Source organism: Eleutherodactylus coqui, chromosome 4 (genome assembly GCF_035609145.1).
Source record: "Eleutherodactylus coqui strain aEleCoq1 chromosome 4, aEleCoq1.hap1, whole genome shotgun sequence".
Classification (NCBI taxonomy): Eukaryota; Metazoa; Chordata; class Amphibia; order Anura; family Eleutherodactylidae; genus Eleutherodactylus; species Eleutherodactylus coqui.
Genome location: NC_089840.1, coordinates 213,532,418 through 213,548,912, shown reverse-complemented (window position 1 = coordinate 213,548,912; position 16,495 = coordinate 213,532,418). Strand labels below are relative to the sequence as shown.

General features: G+C 46.1%; 1 protein-coding gene across 1 annotated transcript; it reads right to left on the bottom strand.

Annotated features, from left to right (window-relative positions):
• Positions 1-366: 366 nt before the first annotated feature.
• Positions 367-16,211, bottom strand: LOC136624858 (intelectin-1-like). The gene is made up of 8 exons (XM_066598789.1): positions 16,147-16,211; positions 15,984-16,055; positions 9,341-9,493; positions 7,875-8,122; positions 7,348-7,506; positions 2,094-2,214; positions 1,907-2,010; positions 367-656 (listed from the first exon to the last, which is right to left on the bottom strand). The coding sequence occupies exons 2-8, from the start codon at positions 16,045-16,047 to the stop codon at positions 504-506; spliced, it is 1,002 nt and encodes a 333-aa protein (XP_066454886.1). The 5' UTR covers positions 16,048-16,055; positions 16,147-16,211; the 3' UTR covers positions 367-503.
• Between the last annotated feature and the right edge of the window lie 284 nt (positions 16,212-16,495).

Genomic DNA, 16,495 nt, shown 5'->3' with positions numbered 1-16,495 from the left:
GTGATAGTAGTAATTGCTTCCAACAGAAATAAAGGTTTACTACTGCAGCTCAACTTTATACTATTCTAATGGTGTCAATATTATTATATGCTGACACATTTCCTTTAGAGTGATTATCTTATGAAGACCAACCCAGTGCATATGGATATTATAGTGGGAGGTTCCCTGCTTGGTACCCGCCTCTATGATATACATCATGATTCTCTGTATAAAAGTGGTGGACTCAAGCTGTCCTTGTACTTCTTGGATGACTTTTATCTGGGTGTATTTTTTGTTCAAACTACTTCACATAACTCCCATTTATAATTTACCAATATACATATACACCTCTTCTGTGATGAACCCTTAAAAAACTCTTATAGATCATAAGCATATTTTATTTATTCATTGTTTTCCAGGACCAAAGAACTCCAAAATGTATACAGGATTTAGGAAAATCTAATTTGCTCATATCTTGCTTTTTACAAATGCTATTAATGATAGATAATAGGTAATTTGTAAGATTAACGATAGAAGAGGAGCATAGCTGCTTCAGTCATTTCCTTGCTGGAACTCCATTCAGTATGTGTTCCATGACCATTCCAGTCAAAAGCAGCAAAGTCTCCACACTGTCTGGGGTCTCCTTCTGGGATGTAGCCTCCTCCTCCAATGCAGTGCTGCAAATGTATAAAGAAGATTAGAACGGCTATTCATTTTGTTAAGTTAATCATGATCCATACTCAGGATAGGTCATCAAAATCAAATCTGTGGGGACCACCACTTGGGACCCCTACTGATAAGTTGTTTGAAGAGCCCATGATGCTTGTGTGCATGCCAGCGACATTTCTCAGTCATGAGATGTTACATTTATTGTCTTATGGCCTGACAGAAGCTCAGTCCCATTCAAGTGCCTGGTATGCACTGAAGCGGCTGTGGTGCTCACACCAGTAGTATGGCCACTTCAAACACCTATCCTGAGGATGACTCTTCAATGTCTAAGGCCCATTTAGACACAACAATTATCGTTCAAAAGTTGCTCAAAATACATCTTTTGAGCGATAATTGTTGTGTGCATTTACACAGCAAGATGATTGCTCAAAATTTGCTCAAACGGCAGTGTGAGTGACAGTTTTGAGCGTTCACTTTGCATAAGTGTGTAAATAAAGGCGCACGCTGTATGCAGAAGACAAGTGGGACTGCTATCTTCTGCATAGAGCTGTTGTCTTCTCGGAGCACTCAGCTGGTATACAGCTGAGTGCTACGAGTGGGGTATACAGAACACAGCTGGAGCGCTGCCTTTTGCATTCTACTGCTGTGTTCACAGAGCACTTAATTGGTATACAGCTGAGCACTCTGAGCATTGTACAGAAGACAGCTGGACTGCTTGCCTTCTGCATACTCCTGCTGTGTTCATGGAGCACTCAGCTGGTATACAGCTGAGCGCTCCAAGTGGGGTATGCAGAACACAGCTGGAGCGTTGTATTCTGCATACTATTGCTGTGTTCACAGAGCGCTTAACTGGTATACAGCTGAGCGCTCTGAGCGGGGTGTGAGGACACAGCTGGAGCTCTTGTCTTCTTCATATTACGGCTGGGTTCTCCGAGCGGGATACCAGCTGAAACAATAGTATCAGCGGTATCCTGCTAGGAGAACTCAGCGCACAGTCCTGATAAGACTCATGTCATCTTTCAGCTGAAAGACAACAATGAGCGAATCGTTAACGAAAACTGCACAATGTCTGTACGTTTAGAGCCAACGATTCTCGCTCAAAAGACGGCTTTGAGCGAATTTTGAGCGAGAATCGTTGGGTCTAAATGGGCCTTTAGTCTCTAAAAAAAACCTTTAATCAGTATTATTGGAGTCTTACATAGCAAAAAACCTAACAGCAGATGGTGTGAATAGTATTTAGCTCAATTGTATTACTTACATGTTCAACATTGCATCCCGTTACCTTCACACCGGGGCACAGAGCCAGGGCAGCTCTTTCATTATTAATAGCCCGGAACTGGACATGACCAGCAGTGAACTCATCTGCAGAGAGTCACAAACAATTATCAGTATGGAAGACATCTTCACTGTGCATTATATTACTGTACAATTACACAGGGTCTTACTTGCTCCATTTGGTGAATAATATGATTTTGTCTTCTCAGCACTTCCAACGTCATATACAACAGGAATAGCCGGTCCGTTATCTGTGAGGCAGGCTCCAGCATTGTACACCACTGGGTATTTCTGAGAAATAATTAACATTATGTATATATGTTGCTTAATGTCTCACAATGTCACCCATTTTCTCAAAGTTCGGCCTCATTCACACGAGCATATCTACGCAGCTATTGTAGCTGCATACAAAAATTGCGACCATGGGAAGCATTAGATTCCAAGGTATTCTTTCACATGAGCGTTTTTTAGATTGCGCTGTCAAAAATAGAGCACAGATTTTATACGGTGCGTGAAAAGATAGGCCATGCTCTATCTTTTGCTAAGATATGCTGGAGGCTCCCATGCACTCCTATGGGAGCTGAACAAAAAGAGTGGGGGAGGGAGTTTACCTGTGTCCAATGCTGGTAAAAGATAACAGCTGCCTCTAATTAAGCATTGGCAGTCATTCTGAGGATTACTGCTAACCTAGGGATTTCCGTAGCAATGTATTTTTTCATCTCCAACACCCCAGACGCCCGTGTGAATGAACGAAAAAACGCTAATTTAAGGTTGGGACTTGATCACGGCTATTCTTCATTCACACGATTTTTGGCCGCAGTGTAGCCAGTGTGCAAACTCATCGCTCATATGAATGACACCTTATTTATACTTTTCCAACAATTTTTTTTCTACCCAAATTGTATTAAATTTATGGAAACATACCGTTTATTACACTTGTTGTCCCCCCAAAATTATGCACCTAAAAAGTTTTTGGAATCAAATGTAACTTTAAGTGTGTGATTGTAACATTGACATAAGTAGGTGATTACAATATCAGAGCAAAAGGAGGATATATTACAGAAAACTAAACACTTGAAATGAGGTTCTCGTACCCTGTTGTACTGTCTCTAGCTTGGATACAAAATGTGATACGGGTGGGCATGGAGGCTCTAGTACCCTGTTGTACTGCCTCTAGCTTGGATACAAGATGTGATACGGATGGACATGGGACTCTAGTACCATCTTAAAAAATTAAAATAGACAAATCGCCGGGTCCCGAGGGCATACACCCCCGGAATTTTAGCCACCTCTAGCTTGGAGGATCTAGTGGGCATGGAGGATCTAGTACCCCTATTCAGCCACCTCTAGCTTGGATAAAAGATGTGATATAGGCAGGCATGGAGGCTCTAGTACCCCTATTCAGCTGCCTCTTGTTTGGATACAAAATGTGATGCAGGCGGGCATGGAGGCTCTAGAACTCTGTTGTACTACCTCTAGCTTGGATACAAGATGTGATTCAGATGGGCATGGAGGCTCTAGTACCCTGTTGTACCACTTCTAGCTTGGATACAAGATGTGATACGGGTGGGCATGGAGGCTCTAGTACCCTGTTGTACCACCTGTAGCTTGGATACAATACGGGATATGGGCTGGCATGGGGATTCTAGTACCCTGTTGTGCCACCTTTAGTTTGTATACATGATGTAATACAGGCAGACATAGGGGCTGTAGTACCCTGTTGTACCACCTCTAGCTTGGATACAAGATGTGATATGGGTGGACATGGATGCATACAGGTTCTGTATGGTATCTGGCACCATATTGAGAAATTAAAACCAGAAACCAGGTCCATTGCAGTCGCTCCCATGTAAGGGCTGGATGGAAACCACAAGAGATATGTTAGGTTGTGCTCCTGGAACCTGGCAGTTCTATGGGAGCACACTGTCATAGATGTGGGATGTTTGAGCTGGCTGGGTGTGGAGTTCTGCAGCCAGCCAATCACCGCCGGTCTGTTGCATATAAGTACCAGCCCCTCTGCCTAGAGGGTGCTGTTTTCCTCAATTCCCTCACAATACCCTTAGGTATCAAAGGCAGTATACGTAATGGGTGTCGCAAGAGCAATTGTTCCTTGCCAAGCACCTGGAAATGGTTATGGCAGACATAGGGGCCAATAATGATTTAGCCACTTGTCTCTGGTTGGCGGACAATGGAACAGTTAGAGCTGCCCGTGCTTGTCAGATGATCAGATGGCCCTCTCTACTGGTGGTCAGTAGAAGGCGTCCTGAACTTAGTCGCCTTCTATGTGTGCCCTCATGCATCCATTGGTCACAAAACACCCTCACAGTCTGGTCATAACGGCCCAGGTGGAGGGCAATTCATTGATATGACTTTCAGCTTCTCACATTCCAATAATCTACCCACTCTCAAACTGTGTTTACTAGGTAAAATCTATTCAATTGCATCATGGAGGCACCTAGCAGTCAAGAAGCTCTACACAAGCAGAAAAAGAAGCCCACTACACACAAGGAGCCTCTGACAGCCTTTTTATAGGCCAAGGGGGGAACCACTTTTAGAGCTTGAAGGGGCAAAACCATTTATCTAATCACATCACATCTCTAATCATTTGCATATCTGCCTGAGATGTAATTGCATGCCCAGTTTTGCAGCAAAGTGGCAACTCTTTTTAGGGGCTTGATTTTTGTCTACAAAGATGTATAGGAAAAAAATGAATTATGTAAAAATCAGTTAAGAACAGAAAATATGGAGACAGAGAGACTTAGTGCCAACGAGAGTAAAACTAACCCTAAACTGCTTAACTATACAAATATTAAAAAGATTAATACTGAAAGTGTTGGCCCTTTAATAAATAATGTAGAACAAATTGTAACTGATGATCTATTAAATAGTTTTTTTTCTCCAGTTTATTCACAGAGGAAAATGAAATGCCAGATGAGATGCAGAGTGATCAAGTAAACTCTCCACTAAATGTCACTATCACTCACTTGTCGATAGCAGTTGTTTAAGCTGACTTTTCTGTCAGCTTAAACAAGTTCATTAGCACTCGATGGCTTTTCGTGTTGTGTGAAAGCTCCCTGCACAGCACTTCCCATAGGAAGTGCTGAGCAGGGAACAAGAAGTAGACAAGAAGCCTGAGAGTGTCTGGAAGGACTTTCACTTTGATTGTATTGCACGAGCGCTACTGATCTCAGTGGTGATTTTAGTGCTCATGCAGTCGCTGAAACGAACGTCATTCCATGTAAAAGAGCCTTAACACAGTCCAAGTGCAGTGCCATCTTAAAAAAATTAAAATAGACAAATCGCTGGGTCCCGATGGCATACATGGGCTTTAAGAGAATTAAGTAATGCGATACACAGACCCTTGTTTCTTAGATTTAAGGACTCTATAGTGATGGGGTCTGTTTCAATGGATTGGCGCATAGCCAATTTGGTGCCAATATTCAAAAATGGGTCAAAATGTGACTCTGGAAACTACAGGCTAGTAAGTCTTACTTCTATTGTGGGTAAAATGTTTGAAGGGTTTCTAAGAGATGCCATCCTGGAGGACCTCAAGGAAAATAGCTGTATAACTCCGTATCAGCATGGGTTTATGAGAGATCGCTCCTGTCAAGCCAACCTCATCAACTTCTTCAAGGATTTAAGTTGTAAACTGGACCGGGGAGACTCATTGGATCTTGTGTATCTGGACTTTTCCAAAGTGTTTGATACTGAGACACATAAAAGGTTGGTATATAAAATAAGAATGCTTGGTCTGGGTGAGAATGTGTGTAAGTGAGTAAGTAACTGGTCAGTGATAGAAAGCAGAGGATGGTTATAAATGGTACATACTCTGAATGAGGTCACTGCTACTAGTGGGGTGCCACAGGGGCAGTATTGGGCTCTATTCTTTTTAATATATTTATTAATGACCTGGTAGAAGGATTGTGTAGTAAAATATCAATATGTGCAGATAACACAAGACTATAAAGAAATTAACACAAGAGGACACAAGGAGATTGCAAGAGGATCTGGATAAATTGTGGGCTTGGGAAGAAAAGTGGCCAATGGGGTTTAACACTGATAAATGTAAGGCTATACACATGGGCAAGGAAATACATGCCACCATTGCACACTAAATGGGAAACACTGGGAAAGACTAACATGGAAAAGTACAGACGGAGCTATGCATGCTCATTTGACGTGCCATTGATGATGCCACTGGGGGCTTGATGGTCATGTGGGATGTTGCTGACAATGCAGTCCCGTTAGCTGCCGGTGAAGATACAGCTAACATCATTTAATGGGGAACCATTAATATGGTCTTTTGACAACACAACCCCATCATGAGGAGCCTTGTAACTAAAGTAAGATCCCTCATTAAGATTTATAAACAGTATGTATGTCAATTTGAGATCCCTGCTGTATATGTCCATGAATGCACTCTCTGGATGGTGCATATGAACAAATCCTATAAGGGCTCAGTGTGACTGAGCCATTACTGCAGGAATAAGACGGTCGTACCTCAAGACGGACGTCTCTCTGCAGCGGTGATGAAAGAACACATGTCCGGCAATGAAGCCGGTCACATGTTCTTTCTCCCGGCGCTGCAGAGAGTTGTCCGTCTTGAGGTACGGCCATCTGCCACCTGCAGAAACACGGGTGCCGATGCGCCCGTGTGACTGAGCCCTAAGGGTATAACAATTTTACCTGGTATCATGACAGGTTTCCTCCACTGTGTATGTGTTTTTTTCTGATTGGACTTTTCTTTCCACTCCATTCTAACCCTCCCCCCCCCCCCCCCCCCTCCCCATCTATCCCTGCAATGCTTTCAATATACCTATTTCTATATGACTCTGTGCTCTTATGGGTTATGCTTGAGAAAGGCGAGGATCTGTCATGACGTTGCATTTTAGCACCTTTTATCTCTGCTACATGAAATAAAAGCTTTCATCAATAATACCTCTTGGTCAAGCCACCTTCCATACTCTCAAGGAGGAGGTTTGTAAGTTTAGATCCCCATCCTTTCCTAGTAAGCACCATTCTTTCACTACTTACATACCTTATGAGTGCAGATATATTTTTGAACTTATCACCACATGAAAAAGATCTTGGAGATTTTAGTTAACTGTAAGTTTAACTGGAGCAACCAGTGTCAGGCAGCTGCTGCCAAGGCAAATAGGATCATGGGGTGCGAAGGGCACATGACAAGAACATTGTTCTTCCTCTTTACAAGTCACTGGTTAGACTAGACATGGAATACTGTGTACAGTTTGGGGCTCTGATACTCAAGAATGACATATCAAACTTGATGATATGTTGCTGTGAGGAATTAAAGTTAACAACTAACAAGACCTAAATGCAACAAGACATTTCTGGATCTTTGTAACATTTGTAACAGACTTGCACCTTCCATAAGAAAAGTAGCTTTTTTCATGGAGTACTTACTTGATAAAGATGGAAGAGATTTCCACCCACTTGAGTAAAGAAGCCATTGTTTGTGCGGTATCTCAGGAGAGAAGCATTCCTCCACTGTGACATGGGTGTATCATTGGGAACATGCCACAAACTCAGATCTTTAGCATTGATGTTATAATAGCCAGGATTCTATAAAGACAGAAGAGTAAATTTGTTACACATGGGTTAGATTACATTGCATTAAATGAGATTAGAGTAGAAGATGACAATCCTGAAGAGGCAAAAGGTATTTTATACTAATAATAAGCCACTAAATTTATTGTATATGTCTAAACATTGTATTCAGGTTGAAGAATACTGTAGCACTTACAATCATGTTGGAGTAATGGAAATCATTTAGCTGTAATTTGAACAATTTTTCATTTCTGATTTTTATTCTACTGGCAAATATTCTTTGACAAAGAAGGTCTATGAAGTCTTCACGCCAAGGCAGGGGTATTAGTATATTTTGGAACATGAGAAAAAAATTGTTAGAATTAAATATAAAGTCACCTCACCTTATAATCATCACTGGTAGCTCCTTCAGGTAGACCAAATGTGGCGTAGTTGGCCCAATTACCATCTCCTTTTGGGTTTTTGGGGTTGTTTCCTTGCTGGCTGGACCAGCGATCCCCCTCTGTACATTTCCCATTCATGTTATTTTCATGGATACTGGCCACCAATGTCCAACCTCCACCATTGGTTGTCATGTCACAGTAGGTCTGGTACCTCAGTCCATCTTCTGTATTCAGCATATATATGCCATCTAGAATTACATCACACTGGATTATACTGAACTTTTCTTTGAACTACAGTTAAGATCTAATGTTTTGTACTTTTAGGCCTTAGTCAGACGGGCGTTTTTTGCCGCGATTTGCGACTTTATAAAACCATTGCTTTGCAATGGTATCGGACACATGAGCGCTTTTTATGCGCTCGTCCGATAAATTATAGAACAGAAATCGCAGATCGCACCTATCTGCGATCTGCGATTCCTGTTCTCTTCTCTATATGCGCTCAATGGGGCCGGCGGCAGCAGCGCCGACCCCATTGAGAACATATAGAAGACAAATCATTCTTCTCTGCCACAGCTGTAACAGCTGTGGCAGAGAAGAACGATGTTTGCCCATTGAATTCAATGGAGCCGGCAATACAGCCGCCTCCATTGAAAGCAATGGGCTGCCGCCGAGCGCAGGATGAATTGTCTGGAAGGGCTTAAATATATAAGCCCTTCCCTGCAATTCATCCAGAAAAGTGTTAAAATAAAAAATATATACATTCTCACCTGCTCCCGGCAGCCGGAGTTCCGTGCGGCCGTACTGCAGTGGGTGTGAAGGGGGTGTGAGTCAGACCTGTCCCCTGATTGGCTCAGCTTTGAGCCAATCAGGGGGCAGGTCTGACTCACACCCCCTTTACACCCACTGCAGGCCGGCCGCGCGTAACTCCGGCTACCGGGAGCAGGTAAGTATATATACTGTATATTCTTTATTTTAACACTTTTCTGGATGAATTGCAGGGAAGGGCTTATATATTTAAGCCCTTCCCGACAATTCATCCCACACTCGCCCGCAGCGCATTGCTTTCAATGGAGCGGGCTGTATTGCCGCTCCATTGAATGCAATGCGCTGGACAGCTCCGGCCCGTTTCTAATGAAATGCGGCAAGGAGCAGATTTTCGGGCACCGGTCACGCGATTTGCGAATGCGCATCCGTCATGCGATCCGCAAATCGCGCGAAAAAACGCCCGTCTGACTAAGGCCTTATGGTGATTTGTCCAATAAGATTCTTAGGGAAAAAAATTAAAGAAACAAAGAGGACACCAACACAAAATACTCATTAAGTAAACAACAAATGCTGTTATGGTACAGTATTGAGTGGCAGGTATTTATTGTCATTAAATCTACTGATTACACCATTTATTGTAATAAAATAAGCTTCAAAATCTACAAATTGTATACATTTATACTACACATTTATATCCTCACCCTGTGCATGACGATTGGAATTCTTGATTTCCTTGCAGCTCTGGTACCCAGTAGGACATCCAGAATTAGACTGGCAGTCGCATTCAGAGTTCTCATCCCAGCATGTCAACAGGTTTAGGATGTTTAGCTTCTTCTCAAAAATGGAAGTATCCTCTAAAAAAGAATATAACATTACATTATTTATCAGGTTCCCCATTACATGACTTTGTTTACACCTGGCAAGAGTAGAAGCAGTTACCAAATGGCAACATTGTACCCATCTGGTCCTCTATTGATAGAATTTGTCACAGCCCTTTCCTCATCTCTCATATACAGATTGCAGAATCCTATTTGACCAGTTTACCTATGGCTCTACAAAGCTGTGATCACATTTGTAATATGTATGGTGAATAGAGATGAGCGAACGTACTCGTCCGAGCTTGATACTCGTTCGAGTATTAGCGTGTTCGAGATGCTCGTTACTTGTAACGAGTACCACGCGATGTTCGGGTTACTTTGACTTTCCTCTCTGAGACGTTAGCGCGCTTTTCTGGCCAATTGAAAGACAGGGAAGGCATTACAACTTCCCCCTGCGACGTTCAAGCCCTATACCACCCCCCTGCAGTGAGTGGCTGGCGAGATCAGGTGTCACCCGAGTATATAAATCGGCCCCTCCCGCGGCTCGCCTCAGATGCGTTGTGAGATAGCTGAGGGACAGTGGTATCGTGTTGGAGCTGCTGTAGGGAGAGTGTTAGGAGTTAGTGTAGGCTTCAAGAACCCCAACGGTCCTTCTTAGGGCCACATCTAACCGTGTGCAGTACTGTGGAGGCTGCTTTTAGCAGTGTTGCACTTTTTTTTTTTTGGTATATCGGCCGTGCAGAGCATTGCGCCCTGCAGTAATAGTCCAGGGACAGAAGTGGTGGTTAGGCAGGGAGAGTGTTAGGAGTGATTGTAGGCTTCAAGAACCCCAACGGTCCTTCTTAGGGCCACATCTAACCGCGTGCAGTAGTGTGGAGGCTCCTTTTAGCAGTGTTGCATTTTTTTTTTTTTTTGGTATATCGGCCGTGCAGAGCATTGCGCCCTGCAGTAATACTCCAGGGAGAGAATTGTGTAGGCAGGGCCAGAAGACAAATATTATAGATTGAATATACGCAGTGGTCCTTTCGAAAAAAATCTTGAAAAAAAATCTATTTGGCCTGCCTGTCACTGTGCTCAGTGTTCTGGGTCCGTGTGTGCTGGGGGTAGTAGTTCTCCAAATAAATACGCAGCCAGCTAAGTGTTACAGCAGGCTTGCGCCAAATTATTTCCTGGCGTTCCGTAAGCGAACTCAGCCTCCAACCACAGGCCAATAAGCGGCACATTTAATTACAGTGTTGTGTTTCTGCATTCCTGGTAATACAGCATGCTGAGGGGTAGGGGTAGGCCTAGAGGACGTGGGCGCGGCCGAGGACACGGAGGCCCTAGTCCGGGTGTGGGCATAGGCCGAGCTCCTGATCCAGGTTTATCGCAGCCGACTGCTGCGGGATTAGGAGAGAGGCACGTTTCTGGCGTCCCCACATTCATAGCATATTTAATGGGTCCACGCGGTAGACCTTTATTAGAAAATGAGCAGTGTGAGCAGGTCCTGTCGTGGATGGCAGAAAGTGCTTCCAGCAACCTATCGTCCACCCACAGTTCTGCGCCGTCCACTGCTGCAACTCAGAATCCTCTGGCTGCTGCTCCTCCTTCCTCCCAGCCTCCTCACTCCATGAAAATGAGACATTCTGAGGAGCGGGCAGACTCCCAGGAACTGTTCTCGGGCCCCTGCTCAGATTGGGCAGCAGTGGTTCCTCTCCCACCAGAGGAGTTTATCGTGACTGATGCCCAACCATTGCAAAGTTCCCGGGGTCCGGGGGATGAGGCTGGGGACTTCCGGCAACTGTCTCAAGACCTTTCAGTGGGTGAGGAGGCCGATGACGATGAGACACAGTTGTCTATCAGTGAGGTAGTAGTAAGGGCATTAAGTCCGAGGGAGGAGCGCACCGAGGATTCTGAAGAAGAGCAGCAGGACAATGAGGTGACTGACCCCACCTGGTTTGCTACGCCTACTGAGGACAGGTCTTCAGAGGGGGAGGCAAGGGCAGCAGCAGGGCAGGTTGCAAGAGGCAGTGCGGTGGCCAGGGGTAGAGGCAGGGCCAGACCGAATAATCCACCAACTGTTTCCCAAAGCACCCCCTCGCGCCATGCCACCCTGCAGAGGCCGAGGTGCTCAAAGGTCTGGCAGTTTTTCACTGAGAGTGCAGACGACCGATGAACAGTGGTGTGCAACCTTTGTCGCGCCAAGATCAGCCGGGGAGCCACCACCACCAGCCTCACCACCACCAGCATGCGCAGACATATGATGGCCAAGCACCCCACAAGGTGGGACGAAGGCCGTTCACCGCCTCCGGTTTGCACCGCTGCCTCTCCCCCTGTGCCCCAACCTGCCACTGAGATCCAACCCCGCTCTGAGGACACAGGCACTACCATCTCCTGGCCTGCACCCACAGCCTCACCTCCGCTGTCCTCGGCCCCATCCAGCAATGTCTGTCAGCGCAGCGTCCAGCCGTCGCTAGCGCAAGTGTTGGAGCGCAAGCGCAAGTACGCCGCCACGCACCCGCACGCTCAAGCGTTAAACGTGCACGTAGCCAAATTTATCAGCCTGGAGATGCTGCCGTATAGGGTTGTGGAAACGGAGTTCTTCAAAAGTATGATGGCGGCGGCGGCCACGCGCTACTCAGCTCCCAGTCGCCACTACTTTTCCCGATGTGCCGTCCCAGCCCTGCACGACCACGTCTCCCGCAACATTGTACGCGCCCTCACCAACGCGGTTACTGCCAAGGTCCACTTAACAACGGACACGTGGACAAGCACAGGCGGGCAGGGCCACTATATCTCCCTGACGGCACATTGGGTGAATTTAGTGGAGGCTGGGACAGTCAGAGTCTGGGACCGCTCACGTCCTACCCACCCCCAGAATTGCGGGCCACAGCTCGGTGGTGGTATCTGCGGCGGTGTATGCTTCCTCCACTAAACCACCCTCCTCCTCCTCCTCCTCCAACGCAACCTCTGTCTCGCCATCAAATGTGTCAGCAGCAGCAGCACGTCGCCAGCAGTCGGTGTCGCGCGTCGTGGCAGCACAGCGGTGGGCAAGCGTCAGCAGGCCGTGCTGAAACTACTCAGCTTAGGAGATAAGAGGCACACGGCCCACGAACTGCTGCAGGGTCTGACAGAGCAGACCGACCGCTGGCTTGCGCCGCTGAGCCTCCAACCGGGCATGGTCGTGTGTGACAACGGCCGTAACCTGGTGGCGGCTCTGCAGCTCGGCAGCCTCACGCACGTGCCATGCCTGGCCCACGTCTTTAATTTGGTGGTTCAGCGCTTTCTGAAAAGCTACCCACGCTTGTCAGACCTGCTCGGAAAGGTGCGCCGGCTCTGCGCACATTTCCGCAAGTCCCACACGGACGCTGCCACCCTGCGGACCCTGCAACATCGGTTTAATCTGCCAGTGCACCGACTGCTGTGCGACGTGCCCACACGGTGGAACTCTACGCTCCACATGTTGGCCAGGTTCTATGAGCAGCGTAGAGCTATAGTGGAATACCAACTCCAACATGGGCGGCGCAGTGGGAGTCTGCCTCCTCAATTATTTTCAGAAGAGTGAGCCTGGTTGGCAGACATCTGCCAGGTCCTTCGAAACTTTGAGGAATCTACCCAGATGGTGAGCGACGATGCTGCAATCATTAGCGTCACCATTCCTCTGCTATGCCTCTTGAGAAGTTCCCTGCAAAGCATAAAGGCAGATGCTTTGCACTCGGAAACAGAGCCGGTGGAAGACAGTATGTCGCTGGATAGTCAGAGCACCCTCCTGTCTATATCTCAGCGCAGTGATGATGAGGAGGAGGAGGAGGAGGAAGATGAGGAGGAGGGGGAAGACACAGCTTGGCCCACTGGTGAGGGTACCCATGCTGCTGGCCTGTCATCCTTTCAGCGTGTATGGCCTGAGGAGGAGGAGGAGGAGGATCCTGAAAGTGATCTTCCTAGTGAGGACAGCCATGTGTTGCGTACAGGTACCCTGGCACACATGGCTGACTTCATGTTAGGATGCCTTTCTCGTGACCCTCGCGTTACACGCATTCTGGCCACTACGGATTACTGGGTGTACACACTGCTCGACCCACGGTATAAGGAGAACCTTTCCACTCTCATACCCGAAGAGGAAAGGGGTTCGAGAGTGTTGCTATACCACAGGACCCTGGCGGACAAACTGATGGTAACATTCCCATACGACAACGCTAGTGGCCGAAGGCGCAGTTCCGAGGGCCAGGTAGCAGGGGAGGCGCAGAGATCAGGCAGCATGTACAGCACAGGCAGGGAAGTATCACAGATAAGCGTACCCGCCTGTCAACCGACAGTGCCGACAGGCTAACACTCATCAAGATGAACAAAGCCTGGATTTCCCCAGACTTCTCTTCTCCACCAGCGGACAGCAGCGATACCTAAGCAATACGTAGGCTGCACCCGTGGATGGAAGCATCGTTCTGTATCCCCATCAAAAACGGGGACCTTTTCGCTTCATCAATCTGTGTATAATATTCCTCCTCCTCCTCCTGCTCCTCCTTCTGAAACCTCACATAATCACGCCGAACGGGCAATTTTTCCTAGGCCCACAAGGCTCAGTCATATAATTTTTGTAAACAATTTTTATACGTTTCAATGCTCATTAAAGCGTTGAAACTTGCACCTGAACCAATTTTTATTTTAACTGGGCTGCCTCCTGGCCTAGTTACCAATTAGGCCACATTAACCAAAGCGATTAATGGGTTTCTCCTGCCCTCTTGGTTGGCCATGGCCAATTTTTCTGATGTACATTAGTACTGTTGATACAGCAATTTTTGTGGGCCCTCGCCTACAGTGTAATCAAATTAATTTTTTTGCCCACCTGCATTACAGCTGACGTTACATCCGCTGTGTTGGGCAATGCAATGGGATATTTTTAGGTACCGCTGGTGGGTTCCAGGGAGCCACCCATGCTGTGGGTCCACAGGGAGTTGTAAATGCATCTGTGTCCACTTCTAAAGAACCCCAGTCTGACTGGGGCATGCAGTGTGGGCCGAAGCCCACCTGCATTAAGCACGACATTACTACCTCAGCTGTGTTGGGCAATGCAATGGGATATATTTATGTACCGCCGGTGGCTTCCTGGCACCCACCCATGCTGTGGGTCCACAGGGAGTTGTAAATGCATCTGTTTCCACTTCTAAAGAACCCCAGTCTGACTGGGGCAAGCAGTGTTGGCCGAAGCCCACCTGCATTAAACATGACAATACTACCTCAGCTGTGATGGGCAATGCAATGGGATATTTGTATGTACCGCCGGTGGGTTCCAGGGAGCCACCCATGCTGTGGGTGCACACGGAATTCCCATTGCGGAGTTGTACCTGCCTGTGACTATATATAAAAAACCGCGGTCTGACTGGGGCATGCAGACACCTTGACAGAATGAATAGTGTGTGGCACATAGGTTCCCCATTGCTATGCCCACGTGTGCAGCTCCAGATGGAGGTGGCACAGGATTGGATTTCTCATTGCTTCTGTACAGCATTGTGGGCTATCGCCCCGCCACTTTTAAAGAGGGTCGCTGCCTAGCCATGCCAACCCTCTGCAGTGTGTGCCTGCTTTTCCTGTGGCAGACGCACTTATAAATAGACATGAGGGTGGCGTGGCATGAGGGCAGCTGAAGGCTGGGCAGGGACAGTTTGGTGTGCGCTGTGGACACTGGGTGGTGGGGGAGGGGGCAGCATGTAACCCAGGAGAAGTGGCAGCGGAGTGTCATGCAGGCAGTGATTGTGCTTTCTTGGAGGTAGTGTGGTGCTTAGCTAAGGTATGCATTGCTAATGAGGGCTTTTCAGAAGTAAAAGTTGTTGGGGGGGGGCACTCTTGCTGCTATTGTGACTTAATAGTGGGACCTGTGAACTTGAGATGCAGCCCAACATGTAGCCCCTCGCCTGCCCTATCCGTTGCTGTGTCGTTCCCATCACTTTCTTGAATTGCCCCGATTTTCACAAATGAAAACCTTAGCGAGCATCGGCGATATACAAAAATGCTCGGGTCGCCCATTGACTTCAATGGGGTTCGTTACTCGAAACGAACCCTCGAGCATCGCGGAAAATTCGTCTCGAGTAACGAGCACCCGAGCATTTTGGTGCTCGCTCATCTCTAATGGTGAACCTTTCCTACGGTCAGTCCCCTGTTACACACACAAGGAATCTTTGCATCATGTAACATTAATTTCTATTATTGGAAATATCATTTTTCTTGAATAATACCCAAGTAAATGCTAAGAAAAGTTTAATACTAACAACAGAAAATATAGTTTGAAGCATGAATGCTAACTGCAGATTTTCATTGGCTAAAACTAATTACTTTTAGTAACCAATAATAGACTAAATGTTTAACGCTTTCTACATCATTAACAATAATTATTACCTCTATGGAAATGTTCAAATATATTTCCAATAATCTGCTATATGCCGTCTATAAACAATTATGTTAACAGTTAGGACCATTTGGTTAAGATGAAAGTAATTAAAGTATTTCCATATGCCATCATTTCCAACATGAAGTCTACTTCAGAAGTACTCACGACACTTGAGGTTGTATACGCCAGATAATGCCAAAGACACGACCACCAACTTATGAACCCACATTTTCCACTCTACAAAAAGATACAAAATATAATAGTAATACAATAACAATCTGATAAAACAGCTATTGTGGCTGATGCTAAGAGACAAAAATGGTCTTACCAACTCAGTGTGGCACGGATGGTCTGATTCTTAAGGGAAATTATCAGCTTTTATAGCGTTTTTGTGGCTAAACCAGCTCAACTACATTCTTCATTGCCTAATAAGATATACCTGAGTTTTATATCCTGAATCAGGTTGGCTTTACAAGAGACAATTATTGACCTAATAGTTCCTTAAAAGAGCGAGTGTAAGTGGCAGTTGTCCCATGTAAACACGGAAACCAGCAGGTGAGAAGTGACAATTTGTTCACCGGTTGCTTCATTTCAGCTAAACTAAAAAAAATACTCACAGGGTGCTTCCCTGTGTTGCAAAAAAATGTTTTTTCTTTGTTCTGGACAAGATTTTGTGT